We start from the raw sequence: 24,832 nt of genomic DNA on the forward strand, positions 1-24,832 counted from the left end.
CCTAGTAAGCATCTGTAGGAGATTTTGGGGGGGAATCTTCAAAAGACAGCCTTGGAGAGCAGAGCACAAAACAGTGTGTGGGTTTGCAATGGAGATGGAGGCAGGAAAAACAGTGATTGCCATCTTTTTGATGTCGCAGGTTATGCAACCATAACCCTGCAGATGGGAGGCTTCTAAAACTTGAGAGGGAAGCAGGAGGATGTCGCAAAACACAACCACAACTGCTGCATTAGCACGCTGTGCAAAACCAACAAGCAGGCTTGTGGCACCTTCAGGTCTTGCGAGTTACTGCGAGACTCTTCGCTATTCTTGCAACTCCCTGCAGGGAGAAAGAGGAGGACTAGGGAGGGAGAAAGGAGCCCACGTTGTCAGAAGCACCCATCCTGCCCCTCTCTCTCTCCTTCCTTGACCATTCCCTGTTTTCGTCCTTTCCCCTTCAAGTTTGCAACGCAGGGGCATTCCAAGTGGGGACAGGAAAGACCTAGGAGAGCAGTTCTTGGGGAAGCAGCAACAAAAGTGCTGGTTTCAGGGGTGAAATCAGAGGCAGGTATAATATGTAGGAGGAAAGGGCAGTGTTCCCTCGGTTATTTGAAAGGCGCTAGTGGCGCAGAACCTTGCTTGCTCAACGTCTCCCAATCATTTAGATCATTCTCGTTGAGGAATGAGGGATCCTCCCTTGAAGCGAAGGATGGGGCAGATGGGTGGCACCTCGATCCCAACAAGAACCGCAAACCTGAAATATCTGCTTCTGCCTTCAAATTCACATTCACACTCTGGTTGGAGGGAAGCAATTTGCGGTTTATTTTTTTTATAAAAAACAACAACGATGCAGTATCACACAAAGGCAAGAGTGCGGTGTGCCAAGGAAAGCTGAGGAGTAGCAGCCGTTTGAAACAAACTTTTAAAGCACCATTTTTCAGGTTCCTTGCAATAATAATAAAGGAGCTCCCTTTATCCTTACACAATATGGGGCAGTGGCATTCCACAGCTACTCGCTCACTCTAAAAAGCCTAATCTCTGCTCTCTCCTCACCATCTTACATAGCATGGGAGAATGGCAAAGAGGATATTGTCCTCTCCAGCATTTCACAGACTTAGATCCCATCTCAAAGCTCCCACAAAGTCCAGCCCTATCCATTTTTGGCCTTATCACCGCCCTTATCTATTCTATTCAGAGAGGCACAGTCTACTCAGATCAGGGCCAAGTCCTACTGCACTTTCTTCCCTTCCAAGACGTGCCCATTCAAAACGTGGCCATTCAGGTGTGCTGGGTTGACGTCGGACCTTCTGTACCGCAAGCTCAGCCTGAAGACAACATAGACGATGGCTCCCACAAACAGCAGCAGCACCGCCAAAATATCCAAGCAGTAATACTCGTAAAAGGAAAGTTTGTAGACGGCCGGGCGGAGGAATGGAGCTCCATCATGGCGAAGGACGTACTCCAGCCAGTAGACTGTCCGGTTGAGGGGAGGAATGGGCTTGTCCAGGTGGATTTCTGAGATCTTCTTGGCAACCTTGGAGAAACTGCAAAAGAGGAACGTCAACAATAATGCTAGGAGAATGATGTGTCCCCCACTGATTGCTACGTTACCAAATCTTGCCAGGACTCAACGGCACAAAGGATCCATCAGTCATTATCCTGGAGTCCAACAAGGACCAGGACACTAAATCAGAAGCTACAGGACCGCCACTGAAACCGAGGCAGGAATTTGGTTCCACAGCCCCGGCACCCATAGAACTGTGGCCTGGACTTTCACGGAGACCTTCCCCTGGGTGTGAAGAGCTTTGCAGTCCAGTGGTGCAAGAAGCACACCAGGCAGGAGGCCCGAGGGCGAAGGTCAAGTGTCCATCTTCAAGCCAGAGTATTAGCAATGTTGTCCAACAAAGGAGGCAAAGCCCAGGAGAGGTGGACTGGAAGCAGAGGCTCAAATGGCCTCAGCTCACCTCAGGCCCTCCTTCAAGCATGTGGCTCACTCGGAGCTCTCAACAGTGCTGTGGCTGCAGCAAGTGGCCTGGTTTGCTGCATCCCACGGGCTCCTCCTGAGGACCGGGACAGGACACCATAGAATTCATCTGCATATTTCCCAGATTCCCCCATGACAAACTTATATCTCTTCAGCAGAGGCATCTACTGGTACCTGGCCAATTCACCACAGAGCTACAGGCTCTCCTGGTGCCTGTACCCACCCACAGAATAATCTGTCTATATCAGCTGAATCCATGAGATGGAGAAGCAAACATGCAAATTGAATGCCTCTCTCAAAAACAGTTAATTGAGTCGCGGGGTGTGTGTGTGTGTCTCTGAGTAGCGCTCCATATAACTGGAGAAATAAAGTGCGTGGTTCATTCACTGTCACAGAAGCATAGGCCTCATCACCACTACTGGTATGTAAAAACAATATCATACCATTTTGAACAGCCATGGCTACCCCCCCCAACCCCGCAAAAAACCAACAACCATGGGAAATGTAGTCTCCTAAAAGTCAGAGTTGTTAGGAGGCCTCAAGTCACCTCACAGCTATAATTTTCAGAGTACCCTTTGGGGAGGGATTGACTGTTAAACCACTCTGGGAATAGGGGTCTCTGGACTCTGGACCCCTAACAGACCACACTTCCCAGGGTTCTTTGAGAGAAGGTAAAGGGGGCGGGGCTAAAACAGAAAGTAACTTACAGTGGTGCCTCACAAGACGAAATTAATCCGTTCCGCGAGTCTCTTCGTCTAGCGGTTTTTTCGTCTTGCGAAGCAACCCTATTAGCGGCTTAGCGGATTAGCGCTATTAGCGGTTTAGCGGCTATTAAAGGCTTAGCGGCTATTAAAGGCTTAGCGGATTAGCGGCTAAAAGGCTATTAGCGGATTAGCGGCTGAGAAAAAGGGGGGTGCAGGGAAAAAATCAGAACACTCGCAAGACGTTTTCGTCTTGCAAAGCAAGCCCATAGGGAAAATTGTCTTGCGAAGCAGCTCAAAAACGGAAAACCCTTTCGTCTAGCGGGTTTTCCGTCTTGCGAGGCATTCATCTTGCGGGGCACCACTGTATCTATAGAGCCGCTCTTGCAGTTCTTTAATGCAGTAACCAAAGATTCACTCCTTTGCTCTTCTTTGAATAAGGCTACTATTAGGCTGACTTACCTTGGGTTAGTCGTTACTGTGGACAGAGTTTGGTAGAGGCTTTCTTCTGTCACCCGGCCCCAGTCCACGAGGATACCCATCCCTTTCGCCTGAATTCGCGTCATAATATCAAACTGGTCGCCGTAGAAAGGGAAGCCCACAACTGGAATCCCGTGGTAAATGGCTTCAAATATACTGTTCATGCCACAGTGACTCACAAGGACTTTCACACTGGGGTGGCCTGCAGCAGAAATCGAGCAATGTTAAAAGCTCGCTTCCATAATTTCTACTTGAATTACCAAATCTGCTAAACACCGTCTATTATGTAGTTTTCTGACTCGGTATGAGGCACTCAAGCTATTCAGAGTAGTAGACCCGTTGAAATTAAGAGGCACAACTAACTTAATACTATTAATTTCAATGGTTTTCTCTGAGGAAAGCTTAGCTGACAACCATCCACTGAGATTAAAAAAAGGTAAAGGGACCCCTGACCATTAGGTCCACTGAGATTAGGACTGTAGAAATTTGCCGTTAAATGTTTTCTGCAAATTGTGCTGAAATTGGATTGACAGATGCAGTCTAGTTTTATAATTACCGTAATTAGATGAAAGGGAGCCAAACATTTGTCTAAGTTAGATCAGTCAATTCCAAAACTAGGACATTCCTCTGAAAAATCTAAGCTATTGATGCACGGGCCTCAATTTTACAAAGGACTGACATCATATTCTATGGTTCTCTGTCGTATGGCTACGTTACAACATCCCACAGACCAATTTGTAATTTGAAGGAAGATTGCTATTGCCCTTTGTACTGATTGGAAATATAACGCTTAAATCTGAACCACTTGCGTTACTGACAGTTGAACTTATCCTATCAATATGTTTACAGGCAACATTTCGTTGCATCCCAAGTTACGCAAGTTGAAGGTTTTCCACACAAGGGTTGACACCCTCCCCCCACAGCTCTCCCTCTTTCCCCAAAAAGCATTGGCCACAATGCAGTCACCACAAAGTTGTCTTGTTAATTCCAGCGCTTAAACTCAACCACGACCAGTGCTTTTCAGTCCCGATTAAGGTATTGTGCTCCCTGTAAAGATTAACAAAAGTTTGCACGGCCGGTTTTGTGTCCTTATTTTACCTTAGTAGCAGCTGTCTTGAATTCCCCGCCTGCCCTGCCCCCAAACAAGCCATTCCACTTCTGTAAGTGTAGAACAATCTTTGGAACTGGCGCCTGCTGGATGTTGCTATACTACAATTCCCATCATCCCTGGCCATTAACCATGTTGGCTGGGGCTGATGGAAGTTGTAGTCCAAACTATCTAGAGAGCCCCGAGTTGGCAAATGATGGTATGGACACATCTGATTTACACTGTCTAACTAGATACTTTTAAAAACGGTATTGATATCTATGCATGGCTGATCGGAAGCTGAATAAGGCTGCAGAAGCTCAAACCATGCATCCATCCCATTATAGGGAGGTCCTAAAATCGCTGGCACATCCTTATTAAAAGGCTCTTTAATCAGATTATTATTTATGTAAGCTCTCCTAATATCTGATGATATAGGCTGGTGACTGCTATAGCCATACAGTGGGACCTCGGGTTACATACGCTTCAGGTTACATACGCTTCAGGTTACACACTCTGCTAACCCAGAAATAGTGCTTCAGGTTAAGAACTTTGCTTCAGGATGAGAACAGAAATCGTGCTCCGGCGGCGCAGCAGCAGCAGGAGGCCCCATTAGTTAAAGTGGTGCTTCAGGTTAAGAACAGTTTCAGGTTAAGAACGGACCTCTGGAATGAATTAAGTACTTAACCCGAGGTACCACTGTACGGCAATACCTGAATGTTTGAGCAGCAAACTGGTGAGCTTTCATGTAATCCTTGTTAGGAAGTCTAAAAATACTTTTATGAAAAAATAAATTGATCTATTTGGGTTACAAAGAAAACCCACTATACAGGGCCAAACAGAAGGAGGAGAAGGAGAAGGAGAAGGAGAAGGGGAAGAGGAAGAGGAAGAGGAAGAGGAAGAGGAAGAGGAAGAGGAAGAGGAAGAAGAAGAAGAAGAAGAAGAAGAAGAAGAAGAAGAAGAAGAAGAAGATTTCCAAAATCTGAAGAGGGCACTGTAACACCCAAAGGCCAAACTAAATAAACATCAGCTGTTCTGCTATCTGCCCCCTTAAGCACATAACTTTTTTTAAAGCACAAATCACTGGCATTTGGCTGAAAGGAGGGGAGATTTATGCTCAACTATGGTCTTAAATCAATTCAGGTACCCTGGACCAGCAATGTTATGGGAGAAAACAAAAACAAAAACCCATTAGCTTTGCCAGTTATCCAAGACTGGAAAAGACATTGAAGCAGTTCATTTATTCACATAGGGTATGGAGGGAGAAGGGCACAGTTTGCTTTCTCCTTCCGGGCAAGGAAAAGTAACTTGCTCTCATAGAATCACAGAATGGTAGAGTTGAAAGGGACTCCCAAGGGCCATCTAGTCCAACCCCCTCGTTTGGCTGATCCCTTTTCACTTACCCAGCAGATCGTTTTGAGGCAGCCAATCCATCATCAGTGTGTTTTCACCCAAGTTATATGGCTTCTGACCAGAGTATCTGCCAAAGGACAGTGGGAGGGGGATAGCAAAAGATCCATCACTTAAAATAAGTTCCTTCCCACCTGAACTCAGGGGAGAATGAGAGGAAACGATAAACGTTTAACAATACATAGTGTGTGATGTAATAATACATAGGGTGAAAGTGCCAATTACGTGCAGGTTCTGTATTTTAAAAAAAATGCTGTCTAAAATATAATAACCACTTAACCCTTCTCCCATGTCCCGTACCAAGACCTTACCCTAGCCGCTTTTACGGTTGGCAGGAAGAAGATATCTCAAACGTGGGTACCGACAAGATAAGTAAATACCAGTTGACTGCAACTAAAGATTTAGGGGTAAATTGCAACCAGCTGTATGCTACCTCTTGGTCTCAATTTGCGGTTGAAATCCCCACGACGGGGTGAGCTCCCATTGCTCGGTCCCTGCTCCTGCCAACCTAGCAGTTCATAAGCACGTCAAAGTGCAAGTAGATAAGTAGGTACCGCTCTGGCGGGAAGGTAAACGGCGTTTCCGTGTGCTGCTCTGGTTTGCCAGAAGCGGCTTAGTCATGCTGGCCATATGACCCGGAAGCTGTACGCTGGCTCCCTCGGCCAATAAAGTAAGATGAGCACCGCGACCCCAGAGTCGGCCACGACTGGACTTAATGGTCAGGGGGCCCTTTACCTTTACCTTTATATGCTACCTCTTGGTCTCTCTGGCCAGAGTGTACACACAAACACTTTCTCTTGTTTGCTCCACTCCAACGGCAAAGAACACCATCCCTCCAGCTGCTTGAGAAAGCAACCCAGCTGTGTTAAATGTTGGGAGGAGAATCCCACTTAGAGCAGCTTTCCTGGGAACACTGGTGGTGGCAGGATTGTGCCAAACAGGTACAGTCGTACTTTGGTTGACAAACGCCTTGCGAGTCGAACGTTTTGGTTCCCGGACACCGCAAAGTGAGTGTTCCGGTTTGCGAACGTTCTTTGGAGCCCGAACGTCCGGCACAGCTTCTGATTGGCTGCAGGAGCTTCCTGCAGCCAATCAGAAGCTGTGTCTTGGTTTCTGAATGTTCTGGAAGTTGAACGGACTTCCGGAACGGGTTCCGTTCGACTTCCGAGGTACCACTGTATAGGAAGGAAGATAAACACATCCTTTAGAGCAAATCTGCCTGAACCCAGCGGGACTTGTTTCTGAGTAAACGCGCACAGAATCACGTGAGGGTGCTCTTTGGCAGGTGGAAGGGGCAGTTACTGTGTCTGGGTGCATTCTCAAACAGCCTGGTCCTTGATGTCTATGACGACTCTCATCTGAAGGGCTGGACCTTTGGCAGAGTGAGATGACCTCCTCAAAGGGGGGTGGAGATACTAGGAAGCAGTTGTGACAGCCCCCCACAACTGTTCCTCCTGAGGCCCCTGCTGGTGGCAGATGGAGCTGTGTGAGCCCACCCTGTACCCCCATAACTATTCTGCCACCCTATTCAGGTGCAATTGGCTTCCCATTAATAGCTTTGGTGTTAAGGTCCAACTGATGGTCCAATTGGCTTCTGTATGCGCAGCACCATCTTGGCCTTTCCCCGAGGCAGCAAAATGCCGAAGGCAGAGAAAAGGGGGGAAAGGCAGCCTGATGGGGTGTCCAGATCGGTTCTGCCCCTCTAGAACATGGTGCCCATTTGTTTGGGATCTGGGCCAGATTCCACGAATCCACGGCAGTGCAGAGGGATTCCTCCTCTGCTTTGTGGCTGTCCGCAAGCACAGTGCAGTTACGGATCACGAAATAATGGGTGTTACCTCCACACAACCTTCTGGGGAAGGCGAGCAAACGCCCCGGCCATCTTTTCCACCAGGTCTTTTGGCAGGACTCGTATACCGATTCCAAAGGAGACCACCACGACACCAGCATCTGCGGCTTCCATCCAGAGACGCAGGCCCTGCACGTATAAAAGCACCCCCAGATTTGCACATCAGAGCAATATCAAGCTTTCTCGCTTCAAGCCCTTCAGGTCTATGGCTGCACTACCCTGAACGCGCCTGGTCTCGGAAGCTAAGCAGGGTCAGGCCTGGTTAGTATTTGGATGGGAGACTTCAAACCATTCAGCTGAGAATACAGTGGTGCCCCGCAAGATGAATGCCTCGCAAGATGAAAAACCCGCTAGATGAAAGGGTTTTCCGTTTTTCGATGCGCTTCGCAAGACGAATTTCCCTATGGGCTCGCTTCGCAAGACGAAAACGTCTTGCAAGTCTTGCGATTTTTTCGCTCCCCCCCTTTTTCTAAGCCGCTAAGCCGCTAATAGCCTTTTAGCCGCTAAGCCGCTAAGCCTTTAATAGCCGCTAAACCACTAATAGCGCTAATCCGCTAATAGGGTTGCTTCGCAAGACGAAAAAACCACTAGACGAAGAGACTCGTGGAACGGATTAATTTCGTCTTGCGAGGCACCACTGTAGAAGCCCAGGTAAGACCATACATGGTGGCCTGCCAGGAATTCTGGCAAAGCAGTTGGACTTCTCTGCCCTTCTCCTGTAGGATCCCCATCCTTGAAGACAGCAGATGCTGCAAAACTAGCTTCCTCTTCGCCAGGGCTCTGAAAAGCACCAAACTCAGAAATCTCTCTGCACTGAAAGAATATCAGAGGAAAGGAATCGCGGGACAATTCTTATTTAAAACCACTTGTTACCCGGGTCTCCCTTGCTCACACAAAGCATCCATGTCGTGGCAAAATAATGTTTACTTAATATTTGATGGTGTGTGGGGATGGGGATGAATGTGCTAGCTCCATTCCTGCTGCAATTCAGGTCACGTCGCAACTCTAGGCAGGCCTGAAGTTGGGTGTCTGATGCTCCAACACATTACTTAACTCTGGAAAATCAGGTTCCTCAAAGGCTCGGAGGCACTTGCAGGGGACAGGAGGTTTCCTTGCTGCAGAAAGTCACCTTCCATAAACTGGAAAGTGACCTGAACGGTGACAGAAAATTCAACTACTGCACTCATTGGTTAGAGCATGGTGTTGATAATGCCAAGGTTGCAGGTTCGATCCCCAAACGGGACAGCTGCATATTCCTGCAGGGGGTTGGAACAGAAGATCCTCAGGGTTCCTTTCCAACTCTGCAATTCTATGGTCTTATTACTCATCCCTGTGCACTGCTTTACGTTTCAATTAAAGCCTGGTGCCGCCTTCCCAAAGCCCGTGAAGCTTCTCCCATGCTTAGGGAGGTGCGATGCTCACCTGTGCAACATTGGGACATTCCTCCTCTCCAATCGCCCTCGCAAGCTGGCGCCTCTGGCCCTAACTGTTCCTCTAAGAAAAATTTCACTGCACACCGCTGATTCCTGCATTGCAGTGGGTCGGACCCAGAGACCCTTGAGGTCCCTTCCAACTCTACAATGTCTAAGCAATTCTTTGTTAAATGAGTCACCTGCCAGCGATTTAAGCAATGAATGAAGTCAGAGCTGTGAGGGATAAGTAACCCTAACCCTAACAGGTCTATATTTGCAATGGTGCAATTGGAGTAATAATAATTTATTAATTATACCCTGCCCAACTGCCTGGGTTTCCTCAGCCACTCTGGGCAGCTTACAGCATACCGTATTTTTCGCTCTATAAGATGCACCAGACCACAAGACGCACCTAGTTTTTTGGAGGAGGGAAACAAGAAAAAAAATTTTCTGAATCTCAGAATCTGAGAAGCCAGAACAGCAAGAGGGATCGCTGTGCAGTGAAAGCAGCAGTCCCTCTTGCTGTTCTGGCTTCTGGGATAGCTGTGCAGCCTGCATTCACTCCATAAGATGCACACACATTTCCCTTTACTTTTTAGGAGGGGAAAAGAGCAAAAAACATAAAGCAAAAAATACGGGATATGAAAACATAATAAGACATCAAACATTAAAAACTTCCCAATACAGGGCTGCCTTCAGGTGTCTTCTAAAAGTTGTGTACAGTGGTGCCTCACAAGACGAAAAGAATCCGTTCTGTGATTCTCTTCGTCTAGCGGTTTTTTCGTCTTGCGAAGCAAGCCCATTGACGGATTAGCGGATTAGCGGATTAGCGGTATTAGCGGCTTTTAGCGGCTTATCTGCTGATCGGATCAGCTGATAAGCGGCTTAGTGGCTTAGAAAAAGGGGGGGGAGGGGAAAAAAACCAGCAGGAACTCGCAAGACATTGTCGTCTTGTGAAGCAAGCCCATAGGAGATTCGTTTTGCGAAGCACCTCCAAAATGGAAAACTCTTTCGTCTAGCGAGTTTTCCGTCTTGCGAGGCATTCGTCTTGCAGGGCACCACTGTAGTTCTTTATCTCCTTGATATCTGAAGGGAGGGTGGTCCACAGGGCGGGCGCCACTATCGAGAAGGCCCTCTGCCTGGTTCTCTGTAACTTCGCTTCTCACAGTCAGGGAACCAGCAGAAGACCCTTAGGAGGACCTTAGTGTCTGGGCTGAATGATGGGGGTGGAGATGCTCCTTCAGGAATACTGGGCCGAGGTCGTTTAGGGTTTTTAAGATCAGCACCGACACTTTGAATTGTGCCTGGAAACGTACTGGGAGCCAGTGAAGATCCTTTAGTGTGCATGTGTGCATGCAGCCCAGGTTATGTGTTATGCGGTCTCGGCGGTCACTCCCAGTCACCAGTCTAGATGCCGCATTCTGGATTAGTTGTAGTTTCCGAGTCACCTTCAAAGGTAGCCCCATGTAGAGCACCTTGCACCAGGACACATGCCAGCAGGGGCTTCAGACTCTGAGCTTTTTCTTTTTTTTAAAGGAAGTCTTTAGCCCTTCTAGAAAGAGAATTTCAAAGTTTAATGTGCAGGGAGCTGTCTATACTGGAGGTGGAATGCTGGGGCCTGTTTGCCTTCTCTGAGCTTTGCTGCTCAGTGGCTTCGTGGAGCAAACAGGGAGCAGCTGCTCTGGTCATGGAAGTGTTTTGGGGGAATGTGTATATGGAGCAGTGGAGGAAGATGCTTAGGATCTGATCCACTTGTTTTGTTTTGCTACCATCCATCCACAGGAAGCTGTCGGCAGGCAGCTACTTTTTTTAAAAAAATGTGAATGTTGGGATGTAGAGGGAATTGCGGGAATCACCCATCACTCATTTTGCTGCCTGCCAGCCATGTGGCAGGCAGCAAAATGAGTGATGGGCGATTCCCGCAATTCCCTCCACATCCCAACACACACAGCTGAATATGAGGGTGATGGGAGGATGTGGCATCCGCTTCTTGTTTCGGATGCCTGCCGCACAGCAGCAGTTATTCCTAAGTTGTCGGCGCATATCTGTATGTGTGCATGCAGCCCAGGGCAAAGGCATCATTATCAGCATCACATTTCCTCTGACTGTTCCCAAGTTTTGTTTTTTGGGAGGCGGGGGGCGGGGCGGGGGGAGCTCAGTGCTGAGATCGCACCATCATTTATTTCCTGATTGTTCTCAATTTGTTGGGTTCTTTTGGGGGGGGTGGAAGATGCCAGTGCAAAGGCATTGTCGATATTATCAGCTTTCCCCAGATTGCTCCCCAATTGTTTGCAGAGTGCAGAGTCCTTATCACCATCATAATTATTATCACTTTTTTGGAGGGATGGGACACCCATTGCAGGGCATGATTATCACCATCACCTTTTCCCTCTGTATGACCCACTGCAGGGACTGTTCCAGGCCATTTTGGGGAGTGGGTAGCACAAAGGAGGAAATGTTATCACCCTCTCCGCATGCACCCCTCTTCTTGCAGGAATTCATATTTATTTCAGTGGACAAATGCCCCACATCCACCCACCCACATACCATAAATCTGCCACTGGGTGTATCGCATTCCATTTACTTACCTCTGGGAGAGGCTTGGCAGGCTCTGTGAGAATCCCTCCGGTGAAAATCACATGGGGAAGCAAAGGTCGCGGGAAGTCAAGCACCACTTCGTTGCACAGGAAAAAGAGGCTCGAGCCCTGGATAAGCTCCAGCATGGATTTCTGCGGCTCCACCCCATGTTTTGCCATTAGGTGGTCAAATTTGGGCATGATGAACAGCCTGGTGGCTACACGAGAGATGATGAAAACCACGATGTTCCAAGTCCGGCCGAAAAAGCCCATCTGATCAGTCATCAGGGAGTTAAATTCGGGGACGTAGGCCACAGGTGAAGTGGCTCCAATCTCAGCAGGAAACCAAAAGCCAGTGGAGAGCGCCACATATTTTACACCTAGGATGTGGGCGACAATGAAGCCACACATTTCGTTGGGATCGATCAAGACCAAGTCAAAGTCCTCACTCTGAAGTTGCTGCATGAGGATTTTGTTTCCCAGTATCAAGTCACAGTTCTCCCGGTATTTCTCCAGGATGGAAAAGAGCTGCATGGAGGTCATCTTCCCCTCAAACACTCGCTTCAGCAACTCCTGCAGCCAGTCATCGGCGCTTTCCGTGCTGAAGACCCCTTGGTAATCTTGCACTCTGTAGCCCCGGGGAAAAGGCTCCACGACTCGACCTTCGTGAAGGAGGAGGACGGCATCGTGACCCCGGCTGCTTAACGCTTCTGCCACCCGTACAAAGTTATGCAGGTGGCTGTCAAAGACGATGGTGGGCACCAGAAGGACTTTGGCACTGTGGCAAGGAAGTATGCAAATGGCTACTGCAGCAAAGAGGGCGGCCACAAGGTGTAGGCAATGCTTCATGTCAATTGCTGCAGAGAAAGAGTAAGAGTTAGTCCTCATCCTTTAGTAGTGCAAGTTGGGAAGGGATCACAGTGCGGGCTGGGTGTGGAGGAAGCAGAGCAAATTAAATGCATTTCTACGCGGGTGGCGCTGTGGGTTAAACCACAGAGCCTAGGACTTGCTGATCAGAAGGTTGGCGGTTCGAATCCCTGCGACGGGGTGAGCTCCTGTTGCTCGGTCCCTGCTCCTGCCAACCTAGCAGTTCGAAAGCAGGTCAAAATGCAAGTAGATAAATAGGTACCGCTCCGGCGGGAAACTTTCATTGCTCACTACTATGAGCTGAGTAAAGAGCATGAAATCCACACTCAACTCCGAGTATATTTCAACAGCCTTTTATAAAGGACTTGGGAAATTATGGCAGTTGGTCCTCCCCAGGATTTGGTGGAGATGCCCCCATGTTTATGCCCACTTTGTGTCACCTTCATTCACTCTTTTCTTTTTCAATTATTTGTTTTGTATAACAGCACATATATTAAATATACAAAGCTACTGCAACAGTTCAGAAGCACTATTATCAGTTCCAAAGATCAGCATATTGCGATGGTGGTGGAACATCATTATGCATTTTGTTAACATGCAAAATAAGGTCTAACCAAGTCTCACCTGATTCCATAGTAAGCAGTTATTGTAAAACAGGAACCTGTTAGGAATGCATTCAGCACAAGGTAATCTACATATTTAAGGAAGCTATGCAACTGCTTTTAGTGCAGTCGGCGCCAACTCTACTAAACATGTAAACATACACTTGCAGAGGTCCTCTCCTCTTCCTCCAATCCCACATTTCCAATATCTTATCATTAATTCAAACACTGCAAGTCCCAGACCGAACAAGAGATGCCATTAAAGTCAACAGACATCAGACTTGAAATCACCAAGCTTGCTTTCAATATGAGGCGTTTCCACCCTGAGTTCTCCTCCAGATTTCAAGCCAAGCCACTGAATTATACCTGCCTCTTTTTGCTCCCACCCACTTGCCGTTCTGGTGTTCGTTCCAGCAGCATCTACCTGGAAAGGTAGATGAGAAACATGACTCCAGAGAAGATGATAAAACACAGGCATTTGTGCATCATTAGCCTGAATAAGGAGTCCTTCTCTGCTGCGGTCTCTGGAGCACATACAGGCAATCGTTTAGTTGTTGCAGAAGAGAAGAGCGATAAAGAGAAACAGAGGAAGGGGGCTGGAAGAGGAGCTGTGTGCAGAGAAAGAGCTGTGAGTGGAGGGGTGTCCTATTTGCCATCTTCTGGACTCCCTGGGAAAGTCACCCAACCCAGCCTGCTGCAGCCTGGAACAACCGGGTGTGCAGCTGGTTCAGTGCTGAATGGGCAGTTTGCAGAAACTCCATGAACCTCGGTGCCTGTTGTAAAGGGAAGCCTAGAGTGCACCTTCCTCAATGCGATTTTTTTTGGGGGGGGGGCAGCGGGATGATCAGTGAGTTTGTTGAGGCTGTAGGTGAGAGCCAGTGTGGAGTAGTGGTTAAGAGCGGTGGACTCGTAATCTGGGGAACCGGGTTCGCTTCCCCGCTCCTACACCTGTAGCTGCTGGGTGACCTTGGGCTAGTCACACTTCTCTGAAGTCTCTCAGCCTCACTCACCCCACAGAGTGTTTGTTGTGGGGGGGGGGAGGGAAAGGAGAATGTTAGCCGCTTTGAGACTCCTTAGGGTAGTGATAAAGGGGGATATTAAATCCAAACTCTTCCTCCTCCTCCTCTAGGGTGCTTGGGTGGGATCCTGGGCACGAGCTAGGAAGCAAGGGGTTACTGAGTGCATGTGCACATCAGAAGGTGACATAATTGATATTACTATATGCTTATCAGTACTTAGTGAACCAAGACACAAAATGAACACTCAAGCCCTTCAAGATCCCCTTAAGCGGGATTGCTTCCAAACGACTCTTAAGGACCATCTGCTTTCAGAATTCCCTGATAACATCGAGGAACACTGGACCAAGCTAAAAACATCCATTATTGCAGCCTATGAACAAACTGTTGGATACCAAACCAAGAAACACCAGGGCTGGTTTGATGAGAATGACAGTGAGATTGAACAAGAAAAGGAAGGCCATTCAGATTTGGCAAAGAGATAGAAACTGTGCCACTAAGAAAAAAACCTATGCCAACGCTAAGGCTGAGGTTCAAAGAAGAACCAGAGAACTAAAAAACGCCTGGTGGATAAAAAAGCTCAAGAGATCCAGCATTTAGCCGACACTCATGGTGCACAAAGTTTCTTTAAAGCCACAAAGACCATCGACGGGCCAATAAATCATGGCATATGCCCCCTATGCTCAGCAGATGGTATCACACTTCTAAAATATAAAGAAGCTATTGCACTGCGCTGGAATGAACATTACCAACATCTCCTTAACCACAACTCCCCCGTAGCCTCTGAGATCCTCTCTCAAATTCCGCAAAAACAAGTTAGAGATGAGCTTGCAGTATCTCCAAATCTGGGAGAGTTGTGTACAGCTATTAACCAAATGAAAAACAACAAAGCCAGTGGACCTGATGGGATACCTGCTGAAATCTTCAAAGTGGGCGGAACTGAACTTACACAACAACTTAGTAAGCTCATCCAAAAAATCTGGGAAAGAGAAGAGATCCCAGCAGACTTTAGGAATGCCAAAATTATCAATCTCTTTTAAAAAGGTGACAGAACTGTTTGTGGAAACTATTGAGGCATCTCTATGTTAGCTGCAGCCAGCAAAATTCTTGCAAGGATCTTAGTAAACCATCTCTTAACAATATCCGAGATGACCCTTCCTGAATCCCAAAATGGTTTTCGGTCTTCTAGGGGGACAGAGGACATGATTTTCACCGCTCGACAGCTTCAAGAAAAATGCAGAGAGCAAAACCAACCCCTGTATATGGTTTTATTCACCTGACTAAGGCTTTCGACACTGTAAATCATAATGCCCTGTGGACTGTCCTTCTGAAAATTGGCTGCCCAGATAAATTTGTAAACATCATTCCAGTGGCATAGCGTGGGGGGTGCAGGGGGGGCCGGCCGCACCGGGCGCAACATCTGGGGGTTAGGGTTAGGGGGCGCAAATCCACGGGTTAGGGGGCGCAAATTACTTGCCTTGCCCTGGGTGCTGACAACCCACGCTACGCCACTGCATCATTCGACTCCTCCATGATAATATGACAGCAACAATTGCAGATAACAATGGCTCTCAAAGTGAACCATTCACAGTGGGATCAGGTGTTAAACAGGGTTGTGTTATTGCCCCAACTCTATTCATTATTTTCATTGCCATGATCCTACACTTTGTCGAAGGGAAACTCCCCACCGGAGTAGAAATCATGTATCGAATAGATGGAAAGCTCTTCAATCTGAGGAGGCTGAAAGTGAAGAGTAAGGTTACTATAACTTCCATCTTAGAGCTTCAGTATGCTGATGACAACATGGTGTGTGCACGCTCAGAGCATGAACTCCAAACCATCCTAATATCTTTGCAGAAGCTTACGAAAAGCATGGCCTATCACTCAACATCCAAAAAAACAAAGTGATGCACCAACAAGTACAAAATAACCCCTCTGCAGTGCCACAAATCCAACTCAATAGTGTAACGTTGGAAAATGTCGATTACTTCTCCTACCTAGGCAGTTATCTTTCCACAAGGGCCAACATTGATGCCGAAATCCAGCATCGCCTGAGCTCTGTGATTGCAGCTTTCTTCTGATTGAAGTGCAGAGTGTTTGAGGACATTCGCAGGGAAACTAAAATGCTTGTTTACAAAGCTATTGTACTACCAACCTTACTGTATGCTTGTGAAACATGGACCACTTATAAACGGCTTTGAAGACAAACTCAGGACACAAGGGAGAAACGTGCTAAGAGGAAGGCATGCTTGGCAAATCCACACCATGATCAACTCCCGCCCAGAAACCAATGTCCCCACTGTGGAAGGATGTGTGGATCCAGAATTGGCCTCCACAGTTACTTACGGACTCACTGTTAAAACCGTGTTCATGGAAGACAATCTTACTCAGCTACAAGTGATCGCCAAAGAAGAGGAGAAGAAGAAGATGATTGTGTATTTTTTTTGTGGCAGTTCTTTCAGGTTTGCTTTGGAGCAAAGTTCTACAGCAACTGGTATAGAAACTGTCTAAATAATAACATAAAGATGCTCAACAGATACGGAGGCTCCCCTGGAAGAGAAAGAAGGTGTAATATTCAGCGGTGGACTTTGGGCTCTCAAATTTCAGCGACACCCTGTGTAATGCTAAAATTCAGTGCCAGCTGCCTCTCGCGCTCCGTTTCAAAGCACTGTTGTGGTGGCCCCTGCAGCACGGTGCCCAGAAACTGCCTATGCCACTTTGCCTTGGGTTGTGGGTGAGCTTCTGAGATCTCTCCAAGAAGGCCCTGGAACAAATCTGGCCAGAAAAGTTTCCCTGGGTCAGAGGGACTTAAAAAAAAGAACCCTTGTCTAAAAGAAGAAAACAGTGGAGAAGAATCGTCTCCGAGTTGAAACCTGTAGTTGGAAGTCGGGTAACCTGGTAGTTGAATTGCTCTGTTGATGCAACGCTTCCCTAATATGCTGTATAACAGAATCTGTGGTCCTCCCAGCGTTGTGGGACACCAACTCCCATCAGTCCCAGTCAGCATAGCCAGTGGTCAGAGATGATGGGAGTTGTAGTCCGCCAACTTTGGGAGAGGCGCAGATTTTCCTTTCTATATAGGGATTCCACCTGTCTTTTCTTAGAATGAACAATACTGTGCTGCCTAGGTGGTAGGCAGAGATTTTTAAGCAGTAATGCCCTCCAGCAATGTTAGAAACTCAGATATATAAGCTAGGGGCCAAATGGCTCCTTAAACCACGGTTACAGTAGCCAAGTGTCCATTTTGGGGCCAATATGACCTTTTGGTTCCTGAAATCCATTCTGATTGTGCAGATAAAATATCACAGATAGAATTCCACAGGATGTGCTGCTAGTGTGTTGAAACAGTCCAGATCCAAGGTGGCAAAGACCAAACTAAACCGCTGAGAGAAAAATATACACCAGGAGGCTTAATTTGGTCAGAATTGAGTATACATTTCCGGAGTTAACGCTAAATACATTACTTCTGGCAAATGAAAGTCACCATACCTGCTAGAGGGCTGTGGAAATTTGTGTCTGAGGCTTTTTCAGGCTTATCTACCCATGTACTATGTCAGAATTTCCCAAACTTGGGTCTTCAACTGTCGATGGACTACAACTCCCACCATCCCTAGCTATCAAGACCAGTGGTCAGGGATGAGGCAACTGTAGTCCAAAAACAGCTGGAGACCCAAGTCTGAGAAACCCTGTACTATCTGAAACCAAAAGGGGAGCATTGATTGCTTTCCAACAGCTCCTGATCAAGATGGCAGTTTTTAACTGATGACAAAAGCCACAGTGGGCAGAGTTTGACATGAGAAAAATGCTAAGGAAAAGCATCTGGATATCTCTCCAGAGGTTGCGTGAGGAACCCTTTGGAATCTCAAGGGCCACCTTTGCTTCTGGGCAACTTTCCGGGGGCCACAGGCAAAAGTGGGTGGAAGAGCAAACATCAATGTTAATTTTGTATGGCAGGCTAGTTTCTACAGAAACTTGCAGGCAGGCATTATCAGAGTTCAAAGGCACATTTCAGCCAGGAGGGTGCAAAGCAGGGCTGGCAAGGAATGTGTCCTGGGGAGAGTGGGAGCAGCTGGTGAAGGAATTGTGAGTTGTGTAGTGTTGTGAGGGCCAAGCTGAGAGAGGTACAGAGTGGCACATTTGCCTCACCAGCCTGAGGTTTTGCCCTCAGAGTAAGAATAGGGTTTTGCCCAGTTCAAAAATTCGGAAGGTGCAGGCTAGCAGACTCCAGGCGAAGAGTAGCAAACACAAGGTTTCACCTCACTTTCTTTTGAATTACTTTCTCTCCGGCCTATTATGCAATGAGCAGAGACAATGCCAGCTCAGACTTTGGCACGTTTTGAGCCAAGCAGACGAAAGGTATAAGAACTTCATTAGGCACACCCAATCCAATGCGGAGTTGTGACACCTACTTAGGTAATTATAGCCAGCAGTGAGAAAGCTGATTAGGACATTTCATCGTTTAAACAGGCTTTTGACAGACTTCCACACCAAGATTATTTAGTCAGAGCAAGAAAGGCGTCACTTTTTCAGAATACTCCTGAGAATATAATAATCCCGCTCCCAAGAGATAGTGGAATATGACCACATACGCTGATGAAGCAATATTCCTCCAGTGTTTTCTACTATCTTGATTAATACTGGCAGCCACAGGTTTTGACAGCCAAGCTAACAAAAGTGAGGTACTGCATTACCTTGCTTTCCCAGTCGCGGGCGGGGGACACCCTCTAAATAAAATAATTATAATCATAACAATATTAGCCACCCATCTGACTGGGTTGCCCCAGCCACTCTTGGCAGCTCCCAACAAAACATTAAAAACACAATAAAGCATCAACTATTAACAACTTCCTGTAAGAAGCCTGCCTTCAGATGTCTTCTCAAAGTCAAATAGTTGTTTTATCTGTTTGACATTTGATGGGAGAGTGTTCCACAAGGTAAATCCTGTCTATGCCAATGAGTCTGGTCTTTTGATCCCAATGAACTGTAAATGAACCACCTGCACTTATGGCTATGTGACTGAATCCCACCCCAGAATAGCAGTCTAGGGGCACCCAAAGATTCGTCTGTCCAATTAGTGCACAGATAGGGAGCCTGTGTCCCTTCCGCAGGTGTTGCTCACCATCTTCCCTTACCATCGATTGGCCTTGCTGGCTGAACCTGATGGGAACTGGAGTCCAACAATACTGGGGTAGAAGACCCTCCAAGTCTCCCTGTTTTCCAGGGACATCCCTGATTTAGAGAAACTGTCGCGGTTTCTGATTTCATCCAGTAATGTCCTGCTTTTCCTTAGGATGCCCCTATTTTCATTGGGTATGGAAGGGTATGGAATGGCATGAATTTCCCTATCCCTGAGTTGGTGCTGGAGCCAGAAGGGACTGCTGAGGCTTTGTTCCAACAAGGTTTTGGGCAACTTCCAGTCTTTTCTACTAGACACACTCAAACTTCAGGCTGAGTGGGATGTGGTGCACATGGGAAGCACATGCAACATCACTCAACAGTTTATGCGTCCCCAATGCTATTGCATGTTTCTATCAATTTCTTTCTTCTTCTTTTTTAAGGTTAGCTTAAAAAGAGTACTGGCTGCTGTTCTCCACAAAGCTCTCAGGGAGCTACGCCTTGCTGGAGGGTTGGACTAGATGACTCTCGGGGTCCCTTCCAACTCTACAGCTCTAGGGATTTTAGGGAGGTTTACAATAATGAAAACAGCGGAACAAGGTGGGGAGGAACACAGCACAGAATTTTTTTAAAAGCTGAAGAAGAAGAGTTTGGATTTGATATCTCGCTTTATCACTACCCTACGGAGTCTCAAAGCGGCTAACATTCTCCTTTCCCTTCCTCCCCCACAACAAACACTCTGTGAGGTGAGTGGGGCTGAGAGACTTCAGAGAAGTGTGACTAGCCCAAGGTCACCCAGCAGCTGCATGTGGAGGAGTGGGGACGTGAACCCGGTTCACCAGATTACGAGTCCACTGCTCTTAGACAGATTTTTTTTAAAAAAAACACCTTTGGCAAATTAAATGGTTTTCACCTGGCACCGAAAATAGGAAGAAAGTATCAGAAAAACTTGGGGAAAGGATTTCATAAAGTGGTACCATTGTTGAAAAGACCTTGCATCCACTCACAATATCCCCCTCACAACAAGTAACTCTGGGTTTCTATAACAGTCCAATTGTGTTCAAAAGGGCCGACTGCCTGGTAAGTGCATGCAGGGCTGCCGCGGGCCTAATCCAAGAACTTTCGCCGCCTGAGGCAACGGACAAGATGGCAGTCCCTCCCATTCTGTGGACAAGAGCCAAGCAGACTAGCTGATGAATCTTACTTTGCTGGCAGCACAACAGCATCCACCACTGCCTCTGAAGGCAGCCGGCTATCTCAGGGGGTTCAAGGCAGACCAGGTCCCACACACAGAGCTCTGCCTTCTCCCCACCTGTCAGCATTTGCCTCCTGAGGCAGCTACCTCCCCCTGCCTCATGACAGGGCTGGCCCCATCTTAAGGCTGCAGCTGTATTGAAGACGGGTCTCCTACCCTGTCCTGTACCAGCGGCACATTTTCCTACAATGCCTTTTAAAACAAAAGCAAAGGGCAGTCGCTCCTATATTAAATTTAGAATCATAGGTTTGTAGAGTTGGAAGGGACCCTGAGGATCATCTAGTCCAACCCCACGCAATGCGGGAATATTCAGCTGTCCCATGCAGGGATCAAACCTGCAACCTTGACATTATCAGCACCGTGTTCTAACCAACTGAGCTAATTTGCTTCCTTGTGATATTTAAATTGGTCCAACCACTCTAGGGCCAGGGATGGGCAATCTCCATCTGTTAGGCGCCACGTTCCCTCAGGGATCATCTGTTTTGGGGGGGGGCAGGGAAAAACACCCATCAATCTGCCACCTCCTCTGTCTCGTTACCCGTCACCTTCCTGTCTAGCAGGCCACAGGAGGAAAGGCAGGTTTCTCGTGCCAGAGGTCTGAATGGCCAAAGCCAGGCTGAAGACCCCCCAAACTCAGGCTGAAGGCTACAGGCTGCCCACCCCTGCCTTGCACGATGTTCCTTCTTCCGTACAGTCATTACAGGCTCAGGTAGCCTCCTTTACTTTAGGTCGCCCTATGGGGCAGGGACAGGATTAGCGGTTGTCCCTGTCAGACTGGCAACTGCTGGCACCAAATCTTGTCTAGTTGACGCTGGGTCACTGCGCCCTCCCTCCCAGCAAACCAGCAGCACCATCTCCTACCCTAAGCAGGTAAGTGGCTGTTCAAAGAAGCAGCTGCCTCCACTCACTCCGCCACAGACTCTCAGAATGAGATGGACCCAGCATTCCTGCCCAGAGGGAGCTGACAGGTGAGCACAGCTGCTGCTGCTGTTCCAGCTCCCAGCTGGGCCTTTCTTATAATTATCCTCAAATTTTTATCCTGCCTTTCCTCCGAGGAGCTCAGGGCACCTTACACAGATCTTCTGGAGAGACAGTGTGGTGTAGTGGTTAAGAGCGGTAGACTCGTAATCTGGTGAACCAGGTTCGATTCCCCACTCCTCCACATGCAGCTGCTGGGTGACCTTGGGCCAGTCACACTTCTCTGAAGTCTCTCAGCCCCACTCACCTCACAGAGTGTTTGTTGTGGGGGAGGAAGGGAAAGGAGAATGTTAGCCGCTTTGAGACTCCGTAGGGTAGTGATAAAGCGGGATATCAAATCCAAACTCTTCTTCCCCTCCCCAGTTTTATGCTCAAAACAACCCTGTAAGGTAGTTTGGACCGAGAGACAGCGCAAGGTCACCAGTGGATTTCACGGCCGAATAGGAATTTGGACCTTTGCCTCCCAGGTCCTGGGTCCAACATTTTAGCCACTGCGCCACACTGCCTCTGTAGCCCTGCCTGTGCTGCGCAGGCAAGCAAGGAGCAGAGGTGGCTGCTGCAGGAGCAGTGGCTGCTGCCTCCATGTTCATCTCCTTCTCCTGGGTAGCACAAGAGCAGGGTTGCACAATTTTTCAGCTTCCAAAAGACCGGATGGTAGAGGATCCATCCTTGCTTTGTTTGCCAGGAGATTAGGGAAAGAAGCTGAGCCAAGCAACAGTCACCTCCATTGCATTACCCAGCGCATTTCCACATCCCTGTTGTAATCACCAAATCTTTCGGGGCAACTGGTTTATTTATTGCACAAGGCCTCCTCATCAAGGGCAGTTGCACAACCAGAATTTAGAATCATAGCACTGCGGAGTCTCCAGGGACCCCAAGAGTCATCTAGTCCAACCCCCTGCAACGCAGGGACCTTTCGCCCAACGCAGGGCTCGAACCCATGACAAACGATTAAAACACTTGTAGCTACATTTGCCAGGCAGTGATTAGATCCTACCCAGGAAGCGCCCTTGGTGGGAAGCGAGGGGAAAGGGAAAGATGGGGTGTCAACTGCTGGAGGCGAGGTCACAGAGCCTTCCGGGGCGCAAGCAAGCCAGAAAGGACCATCGCTCGACGGTGTCGTCGTACAACCTCCACGCACACCGGTCGCGCGAACTAGAAAAAGCCAAACCTGCCGCCAAGGTCCTGTTTGCGATCGCTGAAATATTTCAAAGTATGCTTTTGAATTCTGGTGCTGGGGGAGACTCTTGAGAGTCCCATGGACTGCAAGAAGATCAAACCTCTCCATTCTGAAGGAAATCAGCCCTGAGTGCTCACTGGAAGGACAGATCCTGAAGCTGAGGCTCCAATACTTTGGCCACCTCATGAGAAGAGAAGACTCCCTGGAAAAGACCCTGATGTTGGGAAAGATGGAGGGCACAAGGAGAAGGGGACGACAGAGGGCGAGATGGTTGGACAGTGTTCTTGAAGCTACTAACATGAGTTTGACCAAACTGCGGGAGGCAGTGGAAGACAGGAGTGCCTGGCGTGCTCTGGTCCAGGGGGTCACGAAGAGTCGGACACGACTAAACAACAACAAAAATTGAGCCCAGCCCCCCCCCCCTCACCTTCCCGGCCTGGAAGCGCCCCTGGGAGATGAGTTAACATTGAAGCGAATTGGGAAGAGGGTGCTAATGCGTAAACGCGTCCCTTAGAGACGGGGGGTGGAGGTGGCGGGGTGGGAGGACAACGCAGCAGGGGAAACCCCAAGGAGAAAAGCCCACCACCCCCATCCTCCCGGGACTCTCTTTGCCCACCTTGCCCGCCCGCGGAAGCGGGGTCCCTGGCGTCCGTCTGGTGCTCCCCGGTGCCTCGTCTGGTGGCTGGGCTGGCTCTGCTCCTGTCCCATCTCTTGCCTTGCGCTTCCCGCCCCGGGCGGCGGGGAGAACAGGCGGGGCGGGGCGGGGCTCGGCCCACGGGAGGCGCTCCTACCGGCAGCGGGAGGCCAGGCCTCGCCGCCTTTCAGAGGCGGCCCTGCCTGCTCTCCACCTAAGCCCAGAAGCCAAGATGGGGTCCCCTGTGGCCCAGCAGGGGGGATAGGGCCCTCTCCAGGAGTGCCAATTGAATAACATATGGGGGGGGGTGTCCAGGTAAGCCCTGCCCTACATAATGGATCGCAAGACCCGGACGCACACATTATTTTTGAATGGCAATACCCATCAATTTTGGGGAGGCCCAGCCCCCTCGAATATTTTATTGAGGGGCTTGGACCTTGGGCCCCTAAGAGTTGGCCCCTCTGCGGCCCTCTGAGGGAATTGACGGGACAGGGTCCCGTGGGGCTTGCTTCCGGGGAAGCGCGTAAAATTGCACCGCTTTGGGTACCTCTCCAGTCTCCAACGCGCGCGCAAGACGCACAGCTCCGCGCGTGGTTGGACCCTCGCCGTCTAACAGAAGAACCGTGGTGGGATTTCTCCCGCGCCCCCCCCCCCACATTTTTTTAAGCCAGTAAGTCCTGGGCTCGGCTGGTTGGTTCAATTTCTAGGAGAAGGAGATGGAAGCTAAGGCCCCGGTGGCCCAGGGTGGCGTAATAGCGGCTGAAGGTGTTGGACCGTCGGGCCTGGGGGAGAGTAAGGCTAGCATCCCCGCGCATCTCGCTGGGTGCTTGCCCGTTAACCAACCGGCAGAGCTGCTGCGAGGATAAAATGGGGGAACCACGGGCCACCTGTAGCTCCTTGCAGGAGAGCTGGGAGGTAAATGTTACAACGCAGAGACCCCGCACCTCCGGCGCGCGCCCCCGTGCACGCGAAGGAAGAGCGGTTTGAAAAGGCACCCCCCCTGCGCGCAATCTGACCCAAAAGGCAACATGGGGATGCTTCAAGCAAGCAAGCAACCCGTCTGGTGTGTGCCTGTCTCGTTTCACCACCAACCCTCTTCTCTCTTTTTAAGGAGAGGCATCTGCTCGGCAGGTGCAACTAGACAGGAACAGACATGCCAGCAAGCTGCCATTCAGCCTAAACAAGATGGGCAGGCACCTGTTTCTCATTGCGAGGAAGAAGCTGGAGCACCTTCTTCGAAACCCACGCCATCAAAGCTCAGCCGGATCTTTCGCTGCCTGTTGCCAAATTCACGGAAGGAAAAGCCTCACCAGAGGGAGAAGGGGGCGGCCTTTGTTTCCCTCTCATCAACTGTGGCAACCAAGGTACCAATTTGCCACAACACCCAGTTTCAATTTTACAAGGGCGGACAGGGTGACGTCTGCTCAGTGGCGTAGCGTGGGTTGCCAGCACCCGGGGCAAGGCAAGTAATTTGCGCCCCCTAACCCCTGGATTTTAGCACTCAAGTCTCTTCCACTAGATTAGGGTGTGAGCGCGCCCCCCCAGATGTTGCGCCCGGCCCCCCCTGCACCCCCCACGCTACGCCACTGCGTCTGCTGCTCCAGTAAGTTTCACATTTGGGATCAGCATCAAAGTGGATGTCCTCCTGCAGGTTGGGGGGGAAAACCTGGTGCCTTCTCTGCTGCTTGCAGAGTGGCACTGGGCAAA

At 48.9% G+C, this 24,832-nt stretch overlaps 1 protein-coding gene across 1 annotated transcript; it reads right to left on the reverse strand.

The window, feature by feature from the left end:
- Positions 1-777: 777 nt before the first annotated feature.
- LOC310706538 (2-hydroxyacylsphingosine 1-beta-galactosyltransferase-like) lies at positions 778-23,309 on the reverse strand. The gene is made up of 6 exons (XM_083502692.1): positions 23,108-23,309; positions 11,491-12,335; positions 7,480-7,619; positions 5,635-5,711; positions 3,127-3,346; positions 778-1,523 (listed from the first exon to the last, which is right to left on the reverse strand). The coding sequence occupies exons 2-6, from the start codon at positions 12,325-12,327 to the stop codon at positions 1,208-1,210; spliced, it is 1,590 nt and encodes a 529-aa protein (XP_083358818.1). The 5' UTR covers positions 12,328-12,335; positions 23,108-23,309; the 3' UTR covers positions 778-1,207.
- Positions 23,310-24,832: the final 1,523 nt, after the last annotated feature.

The sequence above is a fragment of the Podarcis liolepis genome (genome assembly GCF_965112155.1).
Source record: "Podarcis liolepis genome assembly, chromosome: 5".
In the NCBI taxonomy this organism is placed as follows: Eukaryota; Metazoa; Chordata; class Lepidosauria; order Squamata; family Lacertidae; genus Podarcis; species Podarcis liolepis.